General features: G+C 32.5%; 1 protein-coding gene across 1 annotated transcript; it reads left to right on the top strand.

Annotated features, from left to right (window-relative positions):
• Positions 1 to 22,252: 22,252 nt before the first annotated feature.
• On the top strand, positions 22,253 to 26,523 carry LOC143055995 (uncharacterized). Its single transcript, XM_076229063.1, has 4 exons — positions 22,253 to 22,486; positions 23,108 to 23,203; positions 24,891 to 24,978; positions 25,520 to 26,523. Exons 1-4 carry the CDS (start codon positions 22,361 to 22,363, stop codon positions 26,428 to 26,430), a joined length of 1,221 nt encoding a protein of 406 aa, XP_076085178.1. The 5' UTR covers positions 22,253 to 22,360; the 3' UTR covers positions 26,431 to 26,523.
• The last annotated feature ends 223 nt before the right edge of the window (positions 26,524 to 26,746 follow it).

The following is a 26,746-nucleotide window of genomic DNA, read 5'->3' as shown; positions in this document are numbered from 1 at the left end:
TTGTATAACTCAATTATTTAGACTAAATAGGCTTGAAAGGCACTCAGAATAGTAAAACTGTATATTTGAACGAATGTGTAACCATTCAAAACCAATGATGTTTCAATTCAGTACAGTAGTGATATGTAGAGGTATGCATTAGATCATGCTGTCCTTAAAATCCCTAATGGAGATTTCTAAAAGTTTGAAGATATGCAATTTACCAATATACTCAAGGGAAAATCAAGGCTTTGTTAACATTTCTTAGATTTTGAAGAAAAAAAATATCAAATGAATGTTAATTGCATGAAAAATCTACAGAGAATGATTTCCAACCAAATCTATAATTGATTATATCTCGAAAACAAGACGGACACATCCTTTCATTCCCCCCTACTTTTTGAGATCCAGTTTGATTTCTTTTGTTCTTTCGTCTCTCTTTTATGAACTATCAGTCAAAAACATTTTTTTTAATAAGCTTGTTATTTTAAAACAGAGGAACAAAAAGTTTTAAAACAAAAGAGAGCTGTAGTGTAGTGGCTAATGCATCGGACTACTAACACAAAGGTTCCTGGTTCGATTCTCGTTCCGAAATGAAAATTTCAGGGACTGAATTTTCGTCTCTCCCTTGACACCATTTGCGAGTATGGCCTTGAGGAAACGATGATGGTCCGTCTGAAGGGGCCGACAAATGACTGACCCGTGTTAAGAGCGAGCCATGATATCTCTTGCACGTTAAAGACACCCTTGTAGATTTCGAAAAAGAGCAGGCTAATGCCACTACAAGGCAACACACGCATCCGCAAAGTGGAAAGGGATTACTATAAGTTGCAAAACTTGTTTCCCAATCCACGATAAATGAATATGTTTAAACTAAAACAGAGGAGCGAACATCTTCAAAATAACAAAAAAAAAAATAATAAAGAATGAAATAAAATAAAAATAGATGGCTGTTTTCTGCTCCTTGGTCGGGTAGTTGTCTCTTCGACACATTCCCCATTTCCATTCTCAATTTTATGCTATAGAAATTTTGTGAACGTGTTTATCTTTCATGTCTGTGTCTGATAAGGATGTCTTTAAAGATCGTTTTCGATAAAACTATAGTTTATCTATAAATCTTTGTCTGTTTATTCTGGTTATTCTAGCAAGGGAACCAAAATTTGAAAAACTTGTCAGCACATAAGGTATTCGCTCTCATCTAATATGGCATTTACTGACACTATATTCACCGTATTAGGTCACTAGCACACTATGTAACTAATAAAATTGTAGAGGTTAAAAAGAAATAATTCAATTTTTAACTTTTTTTATACTAGCGTCACTGATGAGTGTTTGTAGACAAAAAGTGCGTCTGGCGCAAATGCTAAGAAAATAATCCTGGTATCTATGATGAATTTATATGACTACGATAATTTTTCATTTCTGTTGTTCTATATTTCTTTTTCTACTTCAACCTTTGAGAATTTCTGATTCTATTGCTTACAATCAAAAGTCAATGATTTCAGAACGGGGAAATTCTTTATGTCTAGTTAAATCTGATATCATGATCAAATACGGTAACACGAGCTAAATATTGTATTTGGGAACTAGATAAACAAAATATTCAATAACAAAATCCAAAGTCCCAATCAGACTCTTTGTCATTTTATGAAAGTAGTGTAGCAATATCGAAAAAGATGATTGCATCTTTAGACTGAAAGAAAAATAAACAAATAGTTTGTTGGTTTAATATTGCATTGATAATTGATGTTGGAAATATCTGATATGGGTGGAGTTTCGAATGTAACGCTATAAAGAATGCGTTTAACACAAAGGGTTTGCTAAAGTGATTTTTATCATAACTACAGGTACATTGAATAGTCATGCAGAAATAAGCAAATAAAGAAGAAATCAAATCAAATAAAGAAATAAAAAACCCAACATGAAATCCGACGCATATGAATGAGTAATAAAAATAGGGCATTCTTTCCCTGTGTGAGTGTGAGAAAGAGATACTAGTAAACTGAAGCATCCACGAAGTAGCATATTGTATTATACTTCGAATCTTTGATTTCACACGATTCCTGATTAGTCTATCATGATAAATGAAAATTTACTTATTGAAAACAGTAAACTTTGAATTAACATAATTTATTACCAGTTTTATGGGTTTTTGGAATGAAAGTCTCTGTTATGGAATGTTTAAAATAGCCTCTATCAATTATTTTTTGCCCATCAATCTTTTGATGGAACACCAAATTATTATTTAAAACTCAATTTGAAACTTCAAGAAGGTTTAGGTTATTTATATACAAATGATATGTCCATTTACCCACCTAGGAGACTATATAATACTTGAAACTGCGGTGAAGAGATGGGTTTTTAACTATGATTTGTATGAAAAAGACAAATCGCTAACAAAACGAGACTTTGCGGGAATTTGAGGTTAATGTTCCTTTTCCCCTCAAATGTTAGATTGTTATTGAAAGTATATCGTGGGAATATTTTTCAAATATAGACCATCTCTGTTTTCATCCCCATGTGTCCTTCTTTATAAGATAATTGTAAAAATTAAGAATCATAAGGCTATTTTTCTAAATTTAAAGACCAATTTATTTTTTTTTTGTCTAGAGCTGACATTGTGTATGTTTGTTTTTCATCAATTATATTGTGTTACTGGGCTTTTACATCACTTTATTTTTTGTATACATTTTCATCCTTTTATAAATAGAAATATTGATAGAGTTTTATAATGCTTGTTTATGCTTGAAAATTGGCAGACGTAAATGAATACTCAAGACCGACCACACGTACCTGTGGAACCGTAGCTCTTGATATTTTTAAGACAGGAATTCGACAGATGTCTTCTATTCGTTTGAGGTGTTTGAGCTCCATATTTTGTTATTTGATAAGGGATTTCCATTTTTTTTATTTTCCTTGGAGATGTTTTTTTTGTTACTTTTACCTTTTTCTACGATCGTTAAATTGTCCAAAAATATCCTAATGACTAAAAAGAGCGATTGTCCCGCATCTATACTGGACGTTGCTGTGTATTTATGCACCAAAAGTAAGAAATCTACAGCTCGGTACGATTTAAATCTACCATCAATCAAACCTTGCACGGCTTTTATTATTAACAATACTTAAATAACAAACATGTTACACTAAATGCATTGGATGTTGGACGTGTACTGATTGATAATTAAGTACTAGATGCATGATTTTTTTTATTAGTTGTTAGTGGCTTTGAACTAGCTGTCAGTAACTGCGAGTAGTCTCAGATCTGAACTTGGTGTCTATTTGTTGTTGGGATATACAAGTACCCTTCCACGTCCACTCTGTGAAGTTTTTCTATTTGTATCCATCTGATGGGTTAAGCTTTTTCCAACTGATTTCTGTTGTTCGTTCTTAAGTTATAATGTAAAAACACTGTCCCAGGTTAGGGGAGGGTTGGGATCCCGCTAATTAGTTTAACCCCGCCACATTCTGTATATATGCGCCTATCCCAAGTCATGAGCCTGTAATTCGGTGTTTTTCGTTTGTTTATGAGTTACATAATTCGTTTTTCGTTCATTTTTTGTACATACATAAGGCCGTTAGTTTTTCCCTTTCAAATTGTTTTACATGGTCATTTCGGGGTCTTTTTTAGCCGACTATGCGGTATGGGCTTTGCTCATTGCCGAAAGCCGTACGGTGACCTATAATAGTTAGTTATTTCTTTTCCATTTGATCTCTGGTGGAAAGTTGTCTCATTGGCACATTTTTTTTTATGTATACAACTTCCATCTATGACAAGTTTCTATATGTATATAGTCAAATACAAACAAGAAAGGCTTGTTCCGTTATCTAATGGTTCTAACACATTATTCTATTCGTGTCATAGGAAAGATTCTGTCATACAATAACAAATTGCTGGTCTGTCAGATATAATTGTTTTATTTACACGGTGTTGATTCCATTTCTAAATATAATAAATCAAAACAAGTTAGACATCGTATGAAAAGATTGGAAACTATTAAATATTTCGTCGTAAAGAACGTTTTATCATTTCAACAATTACAACTTGACACAGTTGTGTGGAGAAAGTGATTTTGGAAACCTTGTGCATGGCACCTTAAACTGCAGTCGATACTATAATTAGGTATATATAATTAAATAAGTACCGACTAGAAATAAATGTCCTATTCTATTTACAGTAAAACACTATTTATCACCTCATGCTCAATTTCACTTTTAATTTATATACCACCTTTCTCTTTATAGGGAAGTGAGGGTCGTAGAGGGTCATTTTACTCTTCGGTCAATATTGGACCTTATTGTTATTGTATAGCAATTTTCACATAGTTTATGATAACTTGTGACAAAGGTCAAAGTAGTCAACAGTAAATACTTGTTTTTCTTGACTAGTTATCATTAGAACTTCAGTATACTAGGTTGAAATTTAGACAGATACTAGTATTTATTTACATATTGTACAGAAAGCCGAGAAGAAACTAATAACTCACCCAAACGATAACTACTGAACGATTTTATCGACAATTATCGAGCATGACCAGATATCTTTTATTCTAATTTGAAAAACTACAGATGTTAAAAAATTTATCGAGGCCAAATGCACCGGTCACAATAGATCGTACGATTTTTTGTCGTGGAAGATCTATAAAATAGTTGTCGTGGCGCTGTCGTGCAAAATGTCAAAAAATTATTTCTAGTGGTCACATCAGCTACGACATGTTTACGATGGTTCCACGATGGGTGATGGGTACAAGACAGAACAAAATAATTATAATTGTACTGTCGTGTGTGTGTGTCGCAAGTCGGTCGTGTGATAATCGTACGACAATCGTGAGTGGTTTTGGGCTATTTTTCAGGTTTTCATCTCATAAGATGCGCTTGTTACTGTCATATCACTATCGTTCCAGTGTCGTACGACTGTCGTGCCACTGTGATGCGACTCTCAACAAACGCTCTTGAAACATGCAAAGCTATATCCACATGAATCCAACGAAATCACTGGCAGATTCCCGCTCCAACTCTTGCATCAGTGTACTGTACTGCCCAAACATCCATTGCCTAACCCACCAACGTCGGGCGTTTCGCTGGTTCCTATACTGTTCACAAGCACGAATTAACTCTAACAGGACCATATTTTGCTCTTGCTGTAGTCCGCAAAGACGTCTATTCAGCAGGGCGAAGCATAATCGTCGTCTTGTTTAAATTGTAGACGGTATGTTTTTCCAAACATTCATTCCCGCCGAATTGTGCTCTTCTAAATATAACGAAAATATGTTGCACGACGAACGTATCACTGTCGCACGACAGACAATCAATGTTGTGCGATCATCGTACGAAATTTGTTATCGTGAGACAATCTTGCGACTGTATCACGAGTGTCTTGCTATGTATATATAGAGTCGTGAGATTGTCGTGCGACAGCCGTGCGACGATTGTTTGATTAGAATGCATTATATTGATACCCACAACAATGTGTTTATCGCACTACAGTCGCACGACGATTGTAAGACACATTCACGACATCCACAAGACAGTGACACGATAAAGAATCGTAGAGCGAAAAAGATGCATGTACAATTTTCGTCCCACGACACACGAAAGCGCAACGATGCTCAAAATATCTTGCGAATGTTGTGCGATTGTCTTACGACGAACACAGATGACCCGGTATTTGACTTAATTTCATGTCGTGGCGCTGTAAAGATGTGTCGTAGGTTCGTTGTGAACAGGGCTTAACATTAATACACACCACACAATAGTAATTAGCCTTATACATGTATCACCAAGAAAAAATAAATATAAAAAGGCAACACAACAAATCTGAGACAACAATCTATGGAATACTGAGAGACAAGAATCTATGGAATACTGAGAGACAACAGTCTATGGAATACTGAGAGACAACAATCTATGGAATACTGTGAGACAACAATCTATGGAATACTGAACTTTAAACAATTTTATGAAGATGCAACGTTTTAGTTCTAAAATGGTCCTTGCAAACTTTTAGTTAATATAAAAATTAGAAGATGTAGACACATGTTCATTATCACTGAAACAGTATATATTTGTTAAGGGGCCAGATGAAGGACGCCTCCGGGTGCGAGAATTTCTCGTTGCATTGAAGACCTGTTGGTGACCTTCTGCTGTTGTCTGCTCTATGGTCGGGTTGTTGTCTCTTTGGGACATTCCCCATTTCCATTCTCAATTTTACCAAATGGCATAGATGATTAACAAATGTAGGTGATGGACTTAAACAATGAGCAAACCAAATACCGCATATCAAGTTATAACGAGGCTCCGAAATCAAGTTATAACGAGGCTCCGAAATGACAAAATGTAAAACCTTTAAAACGAGGCAACTAACGGCCTAATTTATGTTAGGAACATTAAACGAAAAATAAATATGATAAACAGTAACAACCGAGAACCACTGAATTACAGGCACATACTGAATGTAGCAGGGTTAAAGATGTTGGCGGAATCTCCCAGAATCAGGGACAGAAGTGTAACATCACAAAATAATAACAAACTGTCCAAATCAGTTGAAAAAGTATTGACTCATCAGATCGATAAAAAGCACAAAACAACTAACAAAGACACAAAATGAGTACACATCCAACTTCCAATGGAAGTTAATTCTTTAAGCTTATACAGGTCGATTTATATGCAATGATGACCTTTCAGTAACTAAAATTTGGAAACTTAAGAAACAATCTTTGAAAGAACATTCGTGTTTAAGTTACATGAGATTACATCAAATAAAGATCTTTTAAAGTTATATAATTATGCCCTATTTTATAGTTTCCCAGATAAAAATAAATCATTAGAAGGATAAAGAATAATTCAACTGTATAAGAAAAACGAAATGAAGAAACAAGCTGATAATTGTCTAACCTTCATGACGAGATTGTTAGATCGACACATGTATTTAATTTTCTAAGATTTATGAGAAAGGTGAAAAGATTAAAGTTTTTCCCACATATGTTTACGTTTTTATATGGTTACACTTTTGAACTTTTGTACTTTATAAAAAAGGTAATACGTATTTGTCGTCTATGTTACCATTTGATTAATAAAGACAAGCAAGGTTACGGATTTTCCTCTACTTCATGATGAAATTACAGTAATGAATTTCAATGATAATTAATAATCACTAACTCTAAATACGGTGTATAATTTAAGACACCATAAACGTTATCAACAAGTAAAAAATCTGGTTTCATATGTTCTTGTGTCAACCCAAGTAGCTCCTATTCAATTTAAAATGTAAAAATATAACACCGGTGCCGGGGAATCAATAGTATTAATCTCTGTTGTAACAATGAATTATTTAAAAGGTGTAATGGACAAAAGGTTATATTTTATTTGAAAGTATTAAATGCTTAAATGTGTAAATACATTTTTTTTAATTTTCTATATTAAACGTTTAAGAAAACCATTGAGAGTTTAATGACTGGTTCTTAACTTACCGTTTCAAAATGTGAAAGACTGAGTAATTTTATTGTATGCAACAGTGAATGAAAATAGCATCACGTCATTGGCAATAGTTCCATTGTTTTTGACGTTATTGTCCAATCTAAACCTTTTGGTGTACGCTTTAAATTTTTTTTACCTACAATGCATTTAGATTCCGAAACAGCATCTTGGGTTGAAGATACTCTATCATGCTCGATTTAATGTGGTTCACTGAACATAATAATGTTATTTCAATGCTATTTTTATACCTATATTAAGGCATAAAATTTGAGCCAGAAAGAAAATTTATACAACAGGGAATCGAATAACGTCTGTCCTGTTATGACTTAATTCGTAAGTATGTGTATATGTAAAATGCAACTCGTTTGGCTCATTAAAGTAATGAAGGCACTGCTACTTATCTATCGGAGATAACGTCAGTGACTGAAGATGGATAAGAGGACCAACTTCAATGTATTTAATCAAGATAATTTTCAGATCCTGTCATGAAGTGCTTAAAGTCGAATGCAACTAATTTCTCAAAGTGTTCAACAGAAGATATATTCAAGTCTAACTTTAAGATTAGGAATCGTAAATACATGAATGCATGCGTTGTTATAATATTTCCAAGGAGTTGCCATGATAATGTGCAATCTTTAAAATGGCTACTATTCCTTTTTATAAAAAACAACATTTGTTTTGTGGAAGATTTCTCGCTAAAAAGAAATCCACTTGTGCTTTCTATTGAGAATTTTTTTTGTGTATGCACGGAGAATTTCATTGAAAAAAATACTTAAACAGAACACTTGTTTTCAAAAAAGAGACGAGAGATACTAGGGACAATCAAAATTCATTAGTCAAAGAGGAAGCGACAAAACCATGACAGAAAGAAATCAACAAAAACATGACATAGAAGAGAAAGCGACAAAACCATGACATAGAATATAAAGCGATAAAACCATGACATAGAATATAAAGCGACAAAACCGTCGTTACACACAAATGACGAAAGCAAACCAAAGTCACCATACACCACATAAAAAATTAAACTGAGCAACACGAACCCCTACTTCATAATCTCGGGTTAACTGCAGGTTTTCCAGAAGTTGACAGAAAGGGCGGATTTCCAAAGATATTCATATGATATACGAATATAAACTATTTTAAAATCTTATAAACACACTGGGAAAAAAATGAAATCAAATGCTAGGAGAATAGGATATAGGTCATCATGTATACATCCTCGCATATCGAACTCAATATCAATAATAATGAAGGTACTTTAACAAGGGGTGTAAAAAGGGGGGGGGGGTATCTGCACGGAAGAACGCGAAATAAAATTCCATTTCACGATGAACGAACAATTAAAAATTTCTTGCACGTTGATCTTTTTCCCGATTTCATGAAACACGGTGAATAACGAACCTTTTTCACGGCTGCACGTGAAATAAAAAGGGCAAAACACGTTGCACGAAAATAACCCTTTACCACCCTCTTTAACTTTGAGGTCCTTCTGGAGAGATGGTAAATATTTAGAAGGGAATTAAAAGAAAAGAAGATTCAAGACTGAAAATAAAAACAAAGTTAAAAAAAAAAAAACAGACAATACTATGAAAAAAAACCGATGACACTTTCCCTAGTATGATCATGATCATGGTCTAAAACTGTTTCACTTATACACCTGTTCATGTTAAACTCTTTTTTTAAAAGGTGCTTACACCCGGAATGATATCTTAACTAATCATAGTTGATGTTTAGTGTCAGACCTGTAAAGTCGACTCTTATTTCTCATAATGTGTCATGGAATTATTGAAATAAAATATATTCCGACATCTGGATAAGAAATAATTCAATTATTGTGTCAAATGATACAATGGAGGATTATCATGTGTTGTTTTAATGGTGTGCTACATAAATGTACCACATACGGGTTCTTACTTCTTTGGAATCTAGTATTTAAAAATTAAAAGTAATAGTAGTATTATTTATTATCATAGAAAAGAAAGAAGATATGTATCTAGCATAATGGGTATATTTTGTATCTATACGTTAAATACATATCTTTTAAGGTCTACGTTTAACTAGAAAAAAAGCGCAGGGTTACTTTAATTATAATTATGTATTGATCGTCAAAAGTAACAGTTAAACATTTCGTGAACGTCTATACTATGCGAATATCTGACACAGCCATCTCTCCGGAAAACAAATCTAGATTCAGCATTCTTGAAAACGTATGGTTTAATGGATATTTTAACATAAGGGACATTCTTTCACCTATAAGACTAGAAAAATGTTGACAAGAAAATAATGCGGATTTTTCTAGAACTTACATGCATGCTCAGTTGACTTTTTAAAAATTAATACTTACAAAAATGTGACAATTCGTGATAACAAGTCATTGAACCTGAACCCATAATTCTCAATATTATAATTCGTATCAACCTGGCGTGTATTTTATCTTACCCTTATACCACGTCCTCATTTTCAGCAAACCCATGTTTTATCTGATCTGCTGGGAACGACGCCAAAGTGTGGGACATGTGTAACTTAACCACTTGATTTCTGATTAACTCTCTTTCAGAATTATTACTAATGTCAAATAATTGATTGATACCTGATATAACATTGTAACATAAGTTTAATATGCACCTCAACTGTTTTAAAACAGTAGTCTGGCTTCAATGGTTTTGGTTTTAAACGTTCCTGTCGAAGACACAACCTGAAAAAAGTATAACAAAATTACTAGAACAAAACACTATCAATCAACTGAACAAGTGAAAACAGCTGCCTATATTCCTGACATGTTATAGGGATTTTCTGAAGAACATGGTGGGTTAATATAAAAAAAAGAAGATGTGGTATGGTTGCCAATGAGACAACTCTCCACTAAAAACTCAAAATGACACTAACATCAACAACTAAAGGTTACCGTACAGACTTCAACAATAGCAAAGCCCAAACCGCAAAGTCAGCTATAAAAGATCCCCAAATGACAAATGTAAAACAATTCAAACGAAAAAAACTACCGGCCAAATTTATGTAAAAAATATATGAGTGAAAAACAAATATGTAACACATCACCAAACGTCAACCACTGAAAAGCAGGCTCCTGACTTGGGACAGGCGCATACATAGAGGATGTCGCGGTATTAAACATGTTAGCGGAATCCAAACCCTCCCATAAACTGGGATAGGAGTGTATCAATACAAAATATTAAGAATGAAATACAAATCAGTTGAAAAAGGCTTAACACATCAGATGGATACAAATAGAATTATAACTTACAAAAACACAGAGTGGACGTATCCGGGTATATCCCAACAACAAAAAGACAATCAGATCTAAGAGTACTCGCAGTTACTGACAACTAGTTCAAAACCACTAACAAATAATACAAAAACCATGCATGTAAGACCCCCCTGCTTTAACTAACATGTGTGTTTTTAAAGATTTACACGGACCAGATCGTTATATCGTTGATATTTGGTGGTCTTTTGCATAAGCATCCCTGCTTTTAATATGCAAACTCTATATTAAGCTTCGTTTTCTCAGTCATGTTTCAGCGACTTTCTTAGTTTTACAATGTTACACTCGTCTGTTAGATTAACCGATTAGGTGATTTATTGACTGTTTGTAAGAGATAATTGATTTTGGCACTCAATGACATAAGCATTTATACAAAAACTACATTAAATATCGCCCTCTGTCGCTTTTAGTGACATTTAACTTATTTTTACATTCATTAAACTAATGTTTGCTGACTTAAAGAATTTTATGTAGTAAAATAGACAGACCATTGACACTTTAAGTGTTGTTGTCCTGTTTATTTTCTTTTGTTTAGAAAAACTCTGAGCACACATTAATTTGGTCGTTGGACAACAATCGATACTGCATAGGAAGATCTGATATATATGTATCAGTAGAGTAAGTCCTTTTTGCTTTGCTCGCAGTAATTTTCTGACTCGTGTATGTTTTGGCATAACAAGGCAGGGATACAATTTTCCCTACGTAGGAGTTTTTTCCCTATGGAAAAATATACATAGATTGTAATCTAAACTTATTTTGATTAAAAGTTTAGAGTCTGTGCCATTACGTCCCACGCCTTCTTTTATGTACATTTCTAAAGTTTCAATTTCATATTGTCGTTAGAAAGATTGCTTCTGTTGTTAGATACATTGAAACCCAAAAATCGTAAAAAGTCATATTAATTATTACTTTTTGCCAATAAAGACGAATGTCGTCTAATTCCAATTCACATATTTAAATAATTGATATTTTGTTTATAAACTGTTGGATGCTATAAGCTTTGTAAGTAGATGATAGATTGCATTTTTTCCCTGAAGACGTCCTTTTGTATTAAGAATATAGATTACATTATTATTTTTTTTCTAATTTCTTCATCTCCTTTAATAAAAGTGCAATACATCAGCCATAATATTCACTGACCGTCGATAAATTACGGTACTGGTTGTTGAACGTTACTTTTCGACCACTTTCGCTACAGTAGCGAGAATGGCCGAGTAGTTACGATTGCTATTGTTCTGACAGGACAATAGCGAGAATGGCCGAGTAGTAACGATTGCTATTGTTCTGACAGGACAATAGCAAGAATGGCCGAGGAGTTACGATTGCTATTGTTCTGACAGGACAACGATAAAGATGACTTTACGATCTGGTAACAGCTGATGCATTTCATTGGTATACTTTTCTGCTTGTATGACGTTAATAGTTATTAATAACGTGAACAGCTTTACTTTTTCATATCTTTTATTTCAGGTTTAATAGTTTGTGAACCGGTTGAATGTTTTCTACATCAAGTGTTTTACACGTCTAGATCAGTATTTACTGTTATAGTAGGATGTGTAGTATATATACCATTCGTGAAAGTTGCACCTGAAAAAAAAGAAAGACAAAAAAGTTGTATGTATTCTATAATCTTATAGCAAAATTCAATTCACAAAATTAAATGTTTCTGTATAATAATTTTAAAAGAATCCACCAAAATAGTTTGATAGGTTAACAATGTCCTAAATAATCGATTTCTTATCTATGGGTAATTGTTACATATTCATTTTGGGTATGAACATAGAAATTATCCAAAACTGTGTATTTGGCAACATTTCACAATTGTTGGTTCTAAATGCTCGTCATTGTTTAACTTTACTCGAACTTTTAAATTGTAACTCCTTTTGATTCTAGCATCACTGATTGTTGACGAAACGGCGTGTGCCGTAAAAGTAATAGGCCATGAGTCTGTGAAAGTTCTGTTTTAATTTCTGAAACTGAAAATGACTATGCGAAGAGATATATACAGATTTGTAAGGACACATTTTTACGGTTTTGTCAAACGTGTTAAGACTTTATTTCAACAATATTGTTACGCTGTCTACAATTAAACATGCAAAAATGTCAAATAATTAGTTGTTTCTTTTCGACATGACTTCTTCTTTAGTTTCAGAAAACCATCAACATACTGATGTTTACTTTCCGGCTTAAATGATATTAAGTTCTTTTTCACTATGAACTCTACAGCTTCTGGATCAAAATAAGATTTTCTTTAGCTGTCGTCAGGATCAAAATAACACGCACCTAAGCAAATCTAATGGTGCCACTGGTTTTCTTTAAAGAGGCTTATATATATCTAGCTAACACACAGTTATAAACGTCAAATTGACTGAAGTTACAATATATATTGACGTTGTGCCTATTGTTATCAATGACAAAGTCATCATCTAAACATCTGTACAACTGTTCACTTGCCTTATTAAGTAGCTTGTTACTGAATGTCTTGAATTTCCATAAAAAATAACACGATTAGTAGTCAATACAAAATAATATAGATAATGACAATATTTTACCTCCATAGCCCTTCACAAAGCATACACATCTACAAATATTATTTGGACAATGCCCAAACCAGCAGCGTAAATTATTTCGACAATGTGAATCGCATGGAACACAGCTTGGAGGCCTGAAAGAGGTCAAGGTGACAATCTGCTGGAAGACTGAAAAAACCAAAACAAACAGAAATTAACGTGAAGGTAATGAAGCTGTTAAAACTTGATTACACATACAATTTTACTAAGCAGTCAACATGGTAAATATCCGCCAAGTAGCCAGTGCATTGTTATTGGCATGATTCAAATAAGATAACACATGAGAATTCCCAGTTCATGAAATTATTTAAAAGGGCTTTTACTAATGTAATAACTCCTAAACTTTGTCCTTTGATTTTTCCGTTCCTTTTGACCTTTGTACTCTTCAACGATTTAAACGTTTACATTAAATTTTTGAAACTTTCGATATAAGAGCACATGATGCGATAATCATCCACAGTACACGATACCAGATGATACTGACGGAAAAACGTAGAGATAAAAGCCATTTCAACTAGAGGATCTAAAGAGCCTGTGTCGCTCATCTTAGTCTATATGCATATTTAACAAAGGCCACACATAGACAAGAATATAATTTATGATAACATTCTGTTTTGGTGATGGTGATGTGTTTGAAGATCTTACTTTACTGAACGTTCTTGCTGTTGCAATCATCTCTATCTATAATGAACTAGGCCAAGTAGTTTAAGAAGAAAATATTTTGTAAAAATTTACAAACATTTACAACTTTTTTTTAAATTGTTAAAAAATGGAATATAAAGGACAATAACCCCTTAAGGGGTTTATTGGCAATTTCAGTCATGTTTTGGTTTTGGTGATGTGTTTGTAGATCGTACCTGTACATTATTGATGTTTACAGTTTATCTCTATCTATTAATAATAACATTAAAGATAATCACCCAAAACTGCAAAATTGCCAATTCAGGGACAGCAACCCAACGCCTGATTTGTTTGAAAACTTCAGGACAGATATATAATGATCGAATAAACAGTTTTAACCCATCTCAGATTTGCTCTAAATGCTTTAGTTCAGAGATATAAGCCAAATACTGCATTTTATCTCTACATACTATTTTTAGCTATGTTGGCCATCTTGGTTAAATTTGTAGTTTCAAAGGAAAAGATTTTTATAAAAGATTACAAAAATGTGCGAAAAATTGACAATAAAGGGCATTAACTCCTTAAGGGGTCAATTGACACTTTTGGTAATGATGAGACTCATTTGGGCCAGGTGAGCTAAAAATGGGTAAGGATTGGCGATTCAGCTGATAAGGGAACATTTCTAGACACAAAATATATCATGCCTTTTCCGAATTCTTTAGTTAATCATTCTAACTGGTACCTAAATATTATCAGAGTCTTCTTAATCTGCACAACTTTATATTCCAGTAACTAAACTGTACCTGTTACTTTCTAAGAAATCGCCTATATTGTTTAATGCTTTGTATATGTAAGGTCGAAACATTTTGACTTTTTACATAAACCCGGTATACCGATTCATTTACTAAAATGAGGTATTTTATTTAAGACACTGCAATATTTTTGTAACACTACAAATATACCGTCTTATGACCAGGTGATAGTAAATTTTTATGTACTGCATAAAAGAAGGGCGAAAGATACCAAAGGGACATTCAAACTCATAGATAAAAAATGAACTGACAACGCCATTGCTGAATCAGAAAAAAAAAAAATTGTACACAAGACACAACATAGAAAAATAAAGACTAAACACCACGAATCCCACAAAAAGCTGGGCGTGATCCCATGTATACATTAATTAAAAGCGGTTAAAATAACCTGTGATGCCAAAATTTATTCCCAATGTAAATAGAAAGTGTATAGTGCTTTTGGAATGATTGACATCTATCACTTATAGCTTTTACTTTTTGGATATTTTTTTCGAGTAGCGTAAGACCTTGTATTGCAATTGAAAAGAGTAAATCACAAACGTTTATCATCAGTTACAGTCTATTTGTCTAATTCGATTATATTGATTCCTGTTATTTCACCCATTCAACACTTGTTGTTACACACTAATCACTGATCGGTAATAAGACGGATACACTGAGCTGCTGCTGGAGAAAAAATCGCAATAAGTTGAAATTAGTTTAAAGGCGTTTAATCAGCTTTTAACTGAACAAATACGATTGATATCTAAAGTATCAGGCTTAACAATATAAAAGATAAAATTGAACGATTTGAAAAACGTACAAATAATGCATAATATGTATATTAAATACGCAGAAATAAATTTATTCTTAGCAATTGGCATGAATTGGTCTCCATTGGCAATGTAAATGTATGTCCTACCTAAGTGAAACATCAATTGTCAAAAGAAAAATTAAGTCTTTTAGTTCCTACATACCTGCAAAAGTAATGTAAAGACATAAGAGAGACTTCATCGTTCAATGTCAATGAAAAAAAGTTTGCATGAAAAAAAAAAACTAACAAAAAATTACCAAATAAAACGTCAAACTGCTGAACTTCTTATGTTTTTACTATCAACTTTATAATATCTGTCAATATTTGTGCGTAATAAAGTTACTTAATCTCTGAATGGTTTATCTAAATGATAAAAAAAAATATTGTACAAAAATGTCAACCTATTGCATAAGAAGCGGTTTTACTGGTTAATATTGTTTCGTGTTTTCCTTGTCGTTTATTAAATATTTAATACGATTGTCTAATTTTGATATATTTATATTTCAACACACAATTGAAAGAGCACAGATGAACTTCATGTAGTAATAAAAAAGGTTTTCTGATCGAGCCATTTATTTAATTTTGGAAAAATATGGTATATAAAATAAACACATCTTGAGGCTCATTTTTAAACAAAATCATTTATTTAAAAACAAATCTGTACATACTAAGGATAAATTCAACACACACAAGTTTAGAAAAATTAACAACTCAATGGACAAATAAGAATATCGACATAAAGACAAGTAAGTTCTCCAAACACTACACAGAGAACGAAAGTCTGAGCAACATGAACAACACCACAAACTGTTGGAATATATGGTTTTTGCTGAAGGATAGCCAGATCCAGCTCTCAGTTAACTAGTATTATCTGTCATGTCATGAACTTAGTCGATGGTAAGTCTATTGCGATGATGGCATCATCAAAGAAAAAAGGACATAGTTGTGGTTACGACAATATCTGTGTCAACTTTATCTCTTTAAAGTAATTTTTTTATTCAATAATTTATTAAAATGCATATTTTAATGGTGTGTAAGAGAATATTCCTAAATAATCTTGTTTGAACATCCTTGAACAGACATCACATGTCAAACTGCGCATTTTCAGCATCAAAGCACGTAAATATATTTCTATGTTTGCCTCCGTTATTTGGTTTAACCGGAAATCAGCTCAGCTCTGTTACTCATCTCTGAAGTTCCTATATAATTTTTACTCTTCTTTTGGTCCTGTTTGATTTTTTAAGTTATTGGATATTTGTAAGAGATTCGATTCTCATATAGTTTGCTTTCTAGCAATCTTGCAGATTAAATTGAAATAATAGTGTTTGTACACATGAACATCCTAGTCCCACAGAAGGCAAATATAATGTCAAACATGAAAAGTGATTGTTTATTTTTTAAAATAGAAGCAGTAATCCTATACTGTAAACTATAAATTGCATGTCACTTTTTGCTACAAATAAAAGAGAAGAAACGGACATTGTATATGGCACATCAATCGTATAGAACCAATTGAAACAGTGAATCCTTATAGAAAATTCCAGTTCCTAACTTCACTAGCAAAAGTGTGCTCCGTGCAAAAGAACTGATATCCAAAAAAGTTGGGATAAAAACGACTTAATTACACTCTTAATAAATTTTACAATGGTCACCATTACAAATTGGACAACAGGTACGATATGGCCTAGTCTCAACCCACTAGTACTATATGTTTCATAGATCGTTACATACCGGAATTGTCGTCCTTTCTTTTATTCTAACGATTGTTTCCTCTTTCTGATTGCGACATATTGACTAAGTGAGGATTTGCCTGGCGTAAAGTGACTTCATGACAGGAAACGTGAACTCTCTCAACACGCATGCTCTGAATCGTTAGAAATATATTCGATTCCTTCAATTTTGTTTGTCACCTTGAGAATTTCCCCTTAATTTCGATGTATCAGGAAGAGATATAGAACTGTTCGTATCAGCCAAATAAATCTCTTAAACGAGCTTAGATTTAACGCAAACTTGTTTTGATTAATTGCTATCTGACTTTAAATGTGGCTATAATCTATTCATTATGTTATTCAGCTAAGTATTTTTAAAGGATGACCATTTTGATTTTTTTTAATCAATTTGTTGTTTCACTCATCTAGATAAAATACATGATACTGCTGATCGAGAGTATCAACATCTCAGTAGTCAGTGCTTCAGTAATCGCATTTCATTTTTTACCTTTTTGTTAAAATATTTTCCTAAAATAATCAATTTTTATACGTCTTTGGTTTTCGCATTTGAATTTTCAGAAGTCCTGATAATTCATAATTTGCACAATCTTGGACAACAAATGGAAGGTTTTAACGACCTTGACTGGCTACTACCCTTGCCCGGTTGGCACTGTCTTGGAGAAGACTCGCGCAACTTAAGTAACCAACCGGTCTTGGAAGACGTGGGTATTGGTGAATACAAAATGTAATCAATATGCATTTAAGAATGACTAATAGGTGATTGTATTGTTTCTTAACTATTCATCATAATATACAATTTACAATGCTGAATAATAGCCACATGATACTTCTGTTATACGATTATACCATTGTTTGTTAGCAGTCTGAGATACAACCTTTTTTTCGAGTTGTAGTGGTTTTTACATGATAGAATTTATCGCAATAATTGGAGTCAAAGTTATAAAAATTAAAAAAATGTGGTATGATTGCCAATGAGACAACTCTACACGCAAAGCACAATGCATAAAACAATTAACCTTGGCTCACACGGACCAGCAAGGTATAAAGGGTTTCAAAGCTACCATTGTACAAAAAGGAAAACCTACGATCAGCTATTCACCTTACCCACTTGGGCAGTTGCAATTCGCCCTTTTCCATGTCAAAAGAGATTTCAGTCATTTTTATGTTTTTTTCTTAAAATTTTTGTTATCCTCCTTCATATATATCAAAGATAATAAGTAAGGTACACGAATCTCAACAGAGTTACTGGTTTGTCTACGATTCCTACAAAAATGTTACTTATATCAAATATTTCATTTACACGTGTTTGCCAATTCTCTGGGCTAATGTTTTCCATATAAAGGATTCATCTTCGTCTGGTGAAATTTTACCTATACACCATTTACTATACTTTCAGCTCTCAGATTGAAATATCTTGCGATGCTGAACCATCAGATACACGTATCCATTTTCCACTAGGGAAATAGGTAAAGTAAGAAAATCCAGGAAAGTGCCTCACACCCAACACATCAGAGTGTTATTCCCTGACTCATGTTATTTGACCTGTTTAAGAAAAGGAGGCTATGTTGTTTATTACACTTTTTAGTTTTGTGAATAGCGAACAGCAGAATACTACTGTTGCCTTTAAATACGTAAAAGTACAATACGGACACTCGGAGTTCAGTGTTTTTGTGTTTTTACTTTTTATGCTATATTGTGGTGGCATCAATTTTGTTTTGTGAAGAGAGATCATAAAAACTCTGCAAAGCAGTAGGTGTGATGAGGCCAGATTGGTTGACCGATAAAATGGGCCTATATCGGAACACATTCACAACATTTATTCCGGTCGGATATATTAAATTAGTAACTCCCATTTAACTCCTATTTATTTGTATTGTAGTCCTATCATGTAATTTTGTCATTTTAATGTTCTATTTAACATTGCCATAAAAGCGGGAAGTTTGGTATTCCTCAAAACAAGGTTCTATCCACCATTTTTTTTTATTAAAATGTCCTGTAGCATGTCAGGAAAATGGCCATTGTTTTTATTATAGTTCGTTTCTGTGTGAGTTACATTTTAATGTTGTGTTTCCTTTGTGTCGTAGTTTATGTGTTTCCATTAGTTTAAGTGTGTAACCCGGATTTGTGAATTGCGAACAGCAGAATTCTACTGTTGCCTTTAAATACGTAAAAGTACAAACTGTGTCCTATGTATGACTTTGAAATAATTTTGAATGCAGATTGCCGAACGGGTAATGCATGTATAGTGGGAGACGCCTACCATATTTAATCACCCGGTATGGCAATCCCCTCATTTTTTTAAGTCGATTTGTACCTTTTGAATATATTTGTTAGATGACAACATCGGCAACGTATACTGTTGACTGAAAATTTATATTAAACAAATCGCAAAAGCTGATAAAAATGCCTTTATTGACTTTTTTGTGGATTTCATTGAAAGTGAAATCGAAGTTGAAAAATTGTGATTGACATTTAAGCGTACTTTATTAAAAAGTTACCGTGGAAGGAGTCGAATTTTACCGGATTGTGTCTAACGTTACAACAAAACTTTTATTTAAGAGTAATAATTTATTTCAATCTAAATATTTATGGTACTCAAATTTTCCTTAATAATCCAAATTTATGTTAAATATATGTGAAAGGTCTTATAATCTTTACTAATCTTTTAATGCTATTTTATAACAGCGCAATTTTCTATTTTAGTCGCCTCATAATTATTGTACATATGACACTTTTCTGCATTAAGATGTTGATCATATGTTAAAATGGTGTCGGGTTTTAAATCATAACGCACATAAAAAATCATAACAAAGATGTTTGGCGTTAACTATTTGCAATTTCTCTGAAATAAATACATTTTCAATCCTTTCCCACGAGGCGTTTAGTTACAGAACAAATATTAAGATTGCATAAATGTTATATATTAATATTTGAAACATGTGCTATCTATTATATATGTGTATTAATTACTAGATATATTTTGAATTTGTACTCTTGAGTTGGTTTCGGATTGTATTTGCAAACAGGTCTTCGACTTATGGTGAGGTTAACCAGGTTTTGTCTTAAGTAACAACAAAAGTAAAATCTGAGAGTATTAAAGTATTTCAGTTTTGAGATTAAAATAATCAACCAATCAACCAATCAAATTTTATAATGATATATAAAGTAAATTCTTTTCCTCTGTATACAAAATTCAAAGATCATGCAGATGAAATAAACACTCGTGAGTATTATTGAAAGCAACGAATGAGCAGCTTATTTTCATGTTCTAGTTAAACCATCCTGTAAGTAAAGCTAACTTTGCAGGTTTTAAGTATATTGTAGATGTACGACTAATGGTCGGATGTTGGTGGTTGATGTGATCTGTTAAACTATTTGGTGTTTTTGTTATTCTCGTTATTCCATTTTTAAGCTACTGTGCAATAAATATACACGTCAATTTTGATGTAAAAAATAAATATCCGGCTAGATAGTTTGATTTATTTTCTATATGTTAACAGATACTTTACCCATTTGCCATTTGCCTAGGAACTTTCCGTTAATAATTTTCCTCGGAGTTCGATATTTTTGTTATTCTACTTTTCATCCAAAGATAATCACATGCACTTCTATCTATTTGTTGATTGGCTTTTACAAGTTTAAGAATAATGAAAGAGTCATGCTATTCCTCTATAAATTTCAATTATATTGAAAAAAATGTTAATTTGGCTTAAAGTCATGGCTTCAGATGTTGCAATCTGTCATGACATCAACCTTATATAATCTCAAAAGTATCATTTCGCAACATGTATGCGCAAAAGGAAAAGGTATAATAAGGCCATTTGTTTTGCTCCTCGTTTTTTCAAATAAAAAAAAATATTCGTAAGATCCTAACATTCTGAGATCCTGTCATTAATTTGTATATATGAGCAATGGCAAAATGTGTTTTAAACATAAATATCTTTTATGAGTAAGGCTAAAACATATATGTAAAATGGTTATTCAAGGTCTAAAATATCAATTTTTAGAAACGCGCGTCTGGCTTACTAAATTATAATCCTGGTACCATTGATAACTATTAACATGTATATGACATCACAGTGACATCACTAGTGACATTTCTGCACTCAATTGACCTGTACAGTTATTTATAGGGTTAACTTAATTATTTAAGGCTCAAGAAATTGCACTATTTTCAAATCTAATTGCCACACAATGGCTACTATAAGACATTTGTACCTTCTCCTTGGATGCTTGAAAATTGACAACAGAATTGCTTTTTGAAACCAAATGTTGGTATCACAAGGAGAGCGACAAAAGTCACAAGAGCAATGACTTGATTTATATTTACGGTCACATTTGGCAAAGAAATATTTTTTGAATGACATTGCAGATATTTTTAAGTGAGTTGTAATTTCATCCAAAAATAACGTCACTTGACATGCTGACGTTTGACTACATACACCCTGCAAAGTCGGTGTTTCCAACTTCCTCTAGGTGCATCCCACGTGTGCTGTATGTCCATCTGACAGGTCTATAAATTTTATCATTTTCTTGCCGTGACATGTAGTTAATTAGTATGAAAAGATAGATGACGTACAACAGTAGATGTCTGGACGAATCATGTTTGGACAGACTTTGGTGAAAACCCTTTATATCTAAAAATCATGTGTCTGCTACATTTGAGTCATAAAACTGAAACCTAAAAAGATTTAAAAAAACAATATTGAATGTGTAAAAACATTTTGGTTCCTCTTGTGTTTGATCCTTTCATACATATAATCTTTTTAAATATCTGTTTAAATATCTGTTAAGGAATTCACCAGGTAAATCACTTCATTACAGGTGTTCATTTCGCTTCATGGTGGGCGTGGTTTTCCCACAATCTTAAAACATATTGTCGCGTGCCATGTATAATTAAGGTGAATACATCTACAAATCTGAGACATAGTGATGAATAGGCCAATGAAATGAGGGTAACTTTTCACGTTACCATTTTTTGACGTTTGAGTGACATTTATAAGAAAACTTACTTTCTAATGAATTCAAAAAATCTTTTTTATTTAGTTAAATAAGTTTTTGAAACGAAATGGACTAACATATTTGTCACTTTTTGTATGAATTCCCTACAAATGGAAAACGAAATCAGCAGCCCTGATGAAGATAATAGTAATGAAGTATGCACAAGTGAATTACAGAAGGAAAGTGAAAAAGTTTCTTCGACATCAACGGAGAAAAGGAAAGTAAGTATTTTACTAGGTATTGATACATATTTTTTCTCAATGAATTCCTTTGAACATTTACTTATGTTTGATTTCGAGGAAAGAAAAATTACCTTAAGAATACACAAGTTTTTTTTTTATTCCTTTGTATCCAGTTAATTCATTTTAAGATACGAATAAACTATACTTTTAAATGGCCTCAAAATAAACTTATTGTTCTTCTTAAGAAAACAATTACGTGTCTGAGAAAGACGTAGTCCGTTTAAATATAATTTCCTTGGCTTGGATAAATCGAAACGTGTGCACATTATCCATTTTATTCCTTTCTTGTGAGATGCAGTTGATAAGTTAACATTGTTTTCATTATTTACTCCAATTATAGATAAAATAAAAACATAAAAATTGTGTTTCATAGCTTGTATATCATTCAAAGCTGCAATTAAATAAGGCAAATAAAAAAGAATGTAAAAAAAAAGGACGAACACAAAAACCACATAAATAAAAACATTCTTTTAAACACTTCAAATATAATTGCAGATTAAACATGATCTAAGTAGCCAATTTATTTAGCCAATATATATATATATATATTATGCAGGAATAATGTTGTATTTTGTGATATATTATGTCCATTTTTTACAGTCATCAAAACCACTTATGGAAAAAAGAAGAAGAGCGAGGATCAATGCCAGCCTGTCAGAGCTAAAAACCTTTCTTTTAGATGCTATAAAGAAAGAAGTAAGATTTAAACATGTTAAATGATATGTTATTTGATAACTTCATTCAATCAGGTGTCAATGTATTACTGGCTAAATGAACTAATTACAGATCTTCTACAACAATAGTTATAATATTATATTGGTAAGGTTTCCAGCATCTTCCCTCACTGACGGACACATTCCTTCTGATATAAATCTGATGATAACTAATTTCGAAATTTAACTATCGTATCGTAACCGACTCGAAACAGAAGGACAATCTGTAATCTAGGGAAGAAGGAATATGCAAACTAAGGAAATCAAGAAATAAATAAGGAAGCAAATTCAGGTTATTTTTAATCATTATGATAACGTTGACGTCATGCAACCGAATGATTGTTTTTGTACTACCCCATACCCTTTATATAAGCATATTTAATCTAAACAAATTTGTTGACAAGATTACCCTAAGTTATTGAAAACGTTAAACAAAGTACAAATTAGAGAGATCTTTAATACATTGTTTTTTTTTAAAACACGTGGTCTTGGAAAAATTCATTCAATATTATATAATCAAATTAATGTTTGAAGGTTAAGGACATGTAACACACACAATTCTAACGAGAACGGCCCTGGTTATATTTTCAAAATGAAATATTATGATAGAAATATCTACCAACATTCAGTTTAACTAATTATATGATAGTAGCGAAAAAGGTAAATTATTTTTCCCACGATACGGTGTTTATCTTGCGATACATCATTGCTCAATGACTAGAGGGCTCTCATTACATGAACGGTGACAAAAGATAAAACGTTCCATATCTGTCAAAGTAATAATTAACGAAGGGTCAAACAAGGATGCTTGTAGCTTTTTTAGTTTATTTGTGTCCAAAAGGTGGTTTTTATAGTTAAACAACTACGAAATTATCACTATTTGAGAGTGCATATACGTCAGTACCATACTTGACTAGTAACTAATAATTACGTTATGATTATTTGATTATTGTCTTACGCGATTATAGATTCGGATGGCAGTTCATGTATTTAAATCAAGAAACGCTTACTAAGTCTCGCTGCTCTTTTTGAAGTTCATACGTCAGTGTGTGTGATTTTTTAATTCGATGTGTTTGATCATTATATATTTATGAGTTTTGAAAACTGATAAACTATTCTTTCTCTATATGATTTACGATAAAGCACGAGTCGTCTATCACTCATCTTCTGATTGATGCATTATCAAGTGGTATGACTTAAACATATGATTTTGTAACAAGCTAAAGAATAATCAGCCAGCTATTTGATCTTAGTTCGTAATGTCGATATTTGGAAATGTTTTGTAATGACACTTTGATTTGTATCTCCGTAATCTATTTATGTGATTTGAACATCGACAAACTATTGCTATCTCAATGTTTTGACAGCTAGTGGTACGGTGTTCTCGATTGTTTTGTTTTGTTTTTTCCCCGTTCCTGCAACATAGGTAACTTAAGTCTTGTACTTTTTTTAAATCATATTTTGATAAATGTTTAGTCATAGGACCTATTTTGTTTACGTATATAAACATTACTGGGTTTCTTTTGCTTAAGTTTGAGCAGTTGTGGTAAATGTTAATTGGTAAAAACAGACGTACGAAATGCTATACGAAGCTAGTAATAAATGTTACTTCATGTAATATACATGCTATACCTATGAGCATCATAATAAAGTGTTATTATTTATTGCAGGGTATGAGACATAATAAAATGGAAAAAGCAGATATTTTGGAACTGACAGTAAAACAATTACGCCAGCTCCAAAGACAACAATGTTCAAGTACGTATATGTGTATTATAATAATGTAATATACTGAATATGAATAAAAATGTTTATACACACTTTTGACCGCCACGTAAAATGACCGACTATAAAATAAGGGGAGAAATTTTGACTTGCATTACCGACCGTGCGAGGGATGTAAAGCATCAATGTCGTTCCACACTTCCATCATCCAATTCAAGACTTGCTTTATATAACCTCTTGACTATCAATTAATTGTTCAAATTGTGCTTTAACTTGCGAAAAGCGCTGCTATCCCCTTTCGTGAGAATGTAGATTTAATGTATCGATTCTGACCAATTCGGTATACATGAAACATACACATAAGCAAACGTACTTTTGATATAACATGGAATCATATTTAAGATCCACAATGCACACAAACAGATAATACTATCGAGACACAATATTTTCATTATCAAACGTGTTTAATATTTGTTTGTACATGCATACATTTTGATTGTCTTTCCCGCATATCACTTTTTTCACATAGCACCTATAAATATATACCATAATTCTTATACTATTTCATCAACAGGTAACCCAAATAGTGATACATTTCGAATAGGATTTATTGAATGTGCAACAGAAGTGTCTACATTCTTAAAAAGTTTGCCAAATATAGAACCAGACTTGCAGGCAAAACTGCTCGAGCATCTTTCAAAATGTTCATCAGATAAAAGTATAAAACCGACTCGAGAACTACATAGTTCCCCTTCAATTTCTGGTAAACATACAGACCAAGAAACGTCCAGCTCAAACGATTCTTCTTATTGCTATTACCAGAAGGAAAGTTATTCCAACCAACCTTCAAATCACAGTGATAAATCAGAACGTATTCAGTTGACTTCCGCTTTAAAAAGAGATTACTGTTTATCCCCAGAATCATTGAGGACAGTGGAAAAACCAAATGTTATAGTACAGAGTCCATCAACGTCTGATGGAATAGTACAAAATACTGGATCTATAAATTTTCGAGAGATTAACACTTTGCAAAATGTTCCTATAAATTCAGAATTAACAGTTGGAAATATATTCAGTGGATTAAAGGTTCTACCCGTTAAACTTCAAAGTGGTGAAACAACGTTTATTATTCCGACTAATATTGTGCCAGGTTCATCCATTCAGAACTGTGTCTTTCCAGTTATGACGTCGATTGACTGGGCTAAAATTTCGACGCAACCGCAGTCCTTGTTTTATATGAATACATCTTTAGGAAGTTCGATGACACTTAATAGTGGTATAGCTCATAATGTTCAAAATATGAATAACAGGAGAGAAAATCCTGTCGGAATCAGTTCTCCTTCCGAATCAAATATACTTAACCTCACCAATATTGAACGAAGAGACAGTTCCCAAAACAATATGACTAGTAATAGAAATTCGGGACATCCGTATGACAATAGAAGTCGGGAAGAAACTCATAGACCGGTATGGAGACCTTTTTAAAACCTCATATTATTTTTTTTTGTGTTGTGTACTGTGATGACTCTAGCATATTATGCAATGCAAATAAATTTTGTTTTGAAAAAACAAAACAAATCATGCATTAAACTCTAGTAAGTGTTCACCATTGGAAGTATGTGTCTAAAATTCAGTTTGTTCGGACAAGAACAATTGTTTCTGAATAGTTCCGACCTAATCTTATGATTTATTTGTAATATGTTATAACAACCATACATTTTCTTACCGATTGGCATTTTAATAATGATTTCTTTGAAATCATAAACATTAGTGTCTGGCCCAAAAAAAGTAACAAAACAAA

This window comes from Mytilus galloprovincialis, chromosome 13 (assembly GCF_965363235.1).
Source record: "Mytilus galloprovincialis chromosome 13, xbMytGall1.hap1.1, whole genome shotgun sequence".
Lineage (NCBI taxonomy): Eukaryota > Metazoa > Mollusca > Bivalvia > Mytilida > Mytilidae > Mytilus > Mytilus galloprovincialis.
Note: the sequence above shows the minus strand (reverse complement) of the source record. Positions and strands in the feature narration are given on the sequence as shown.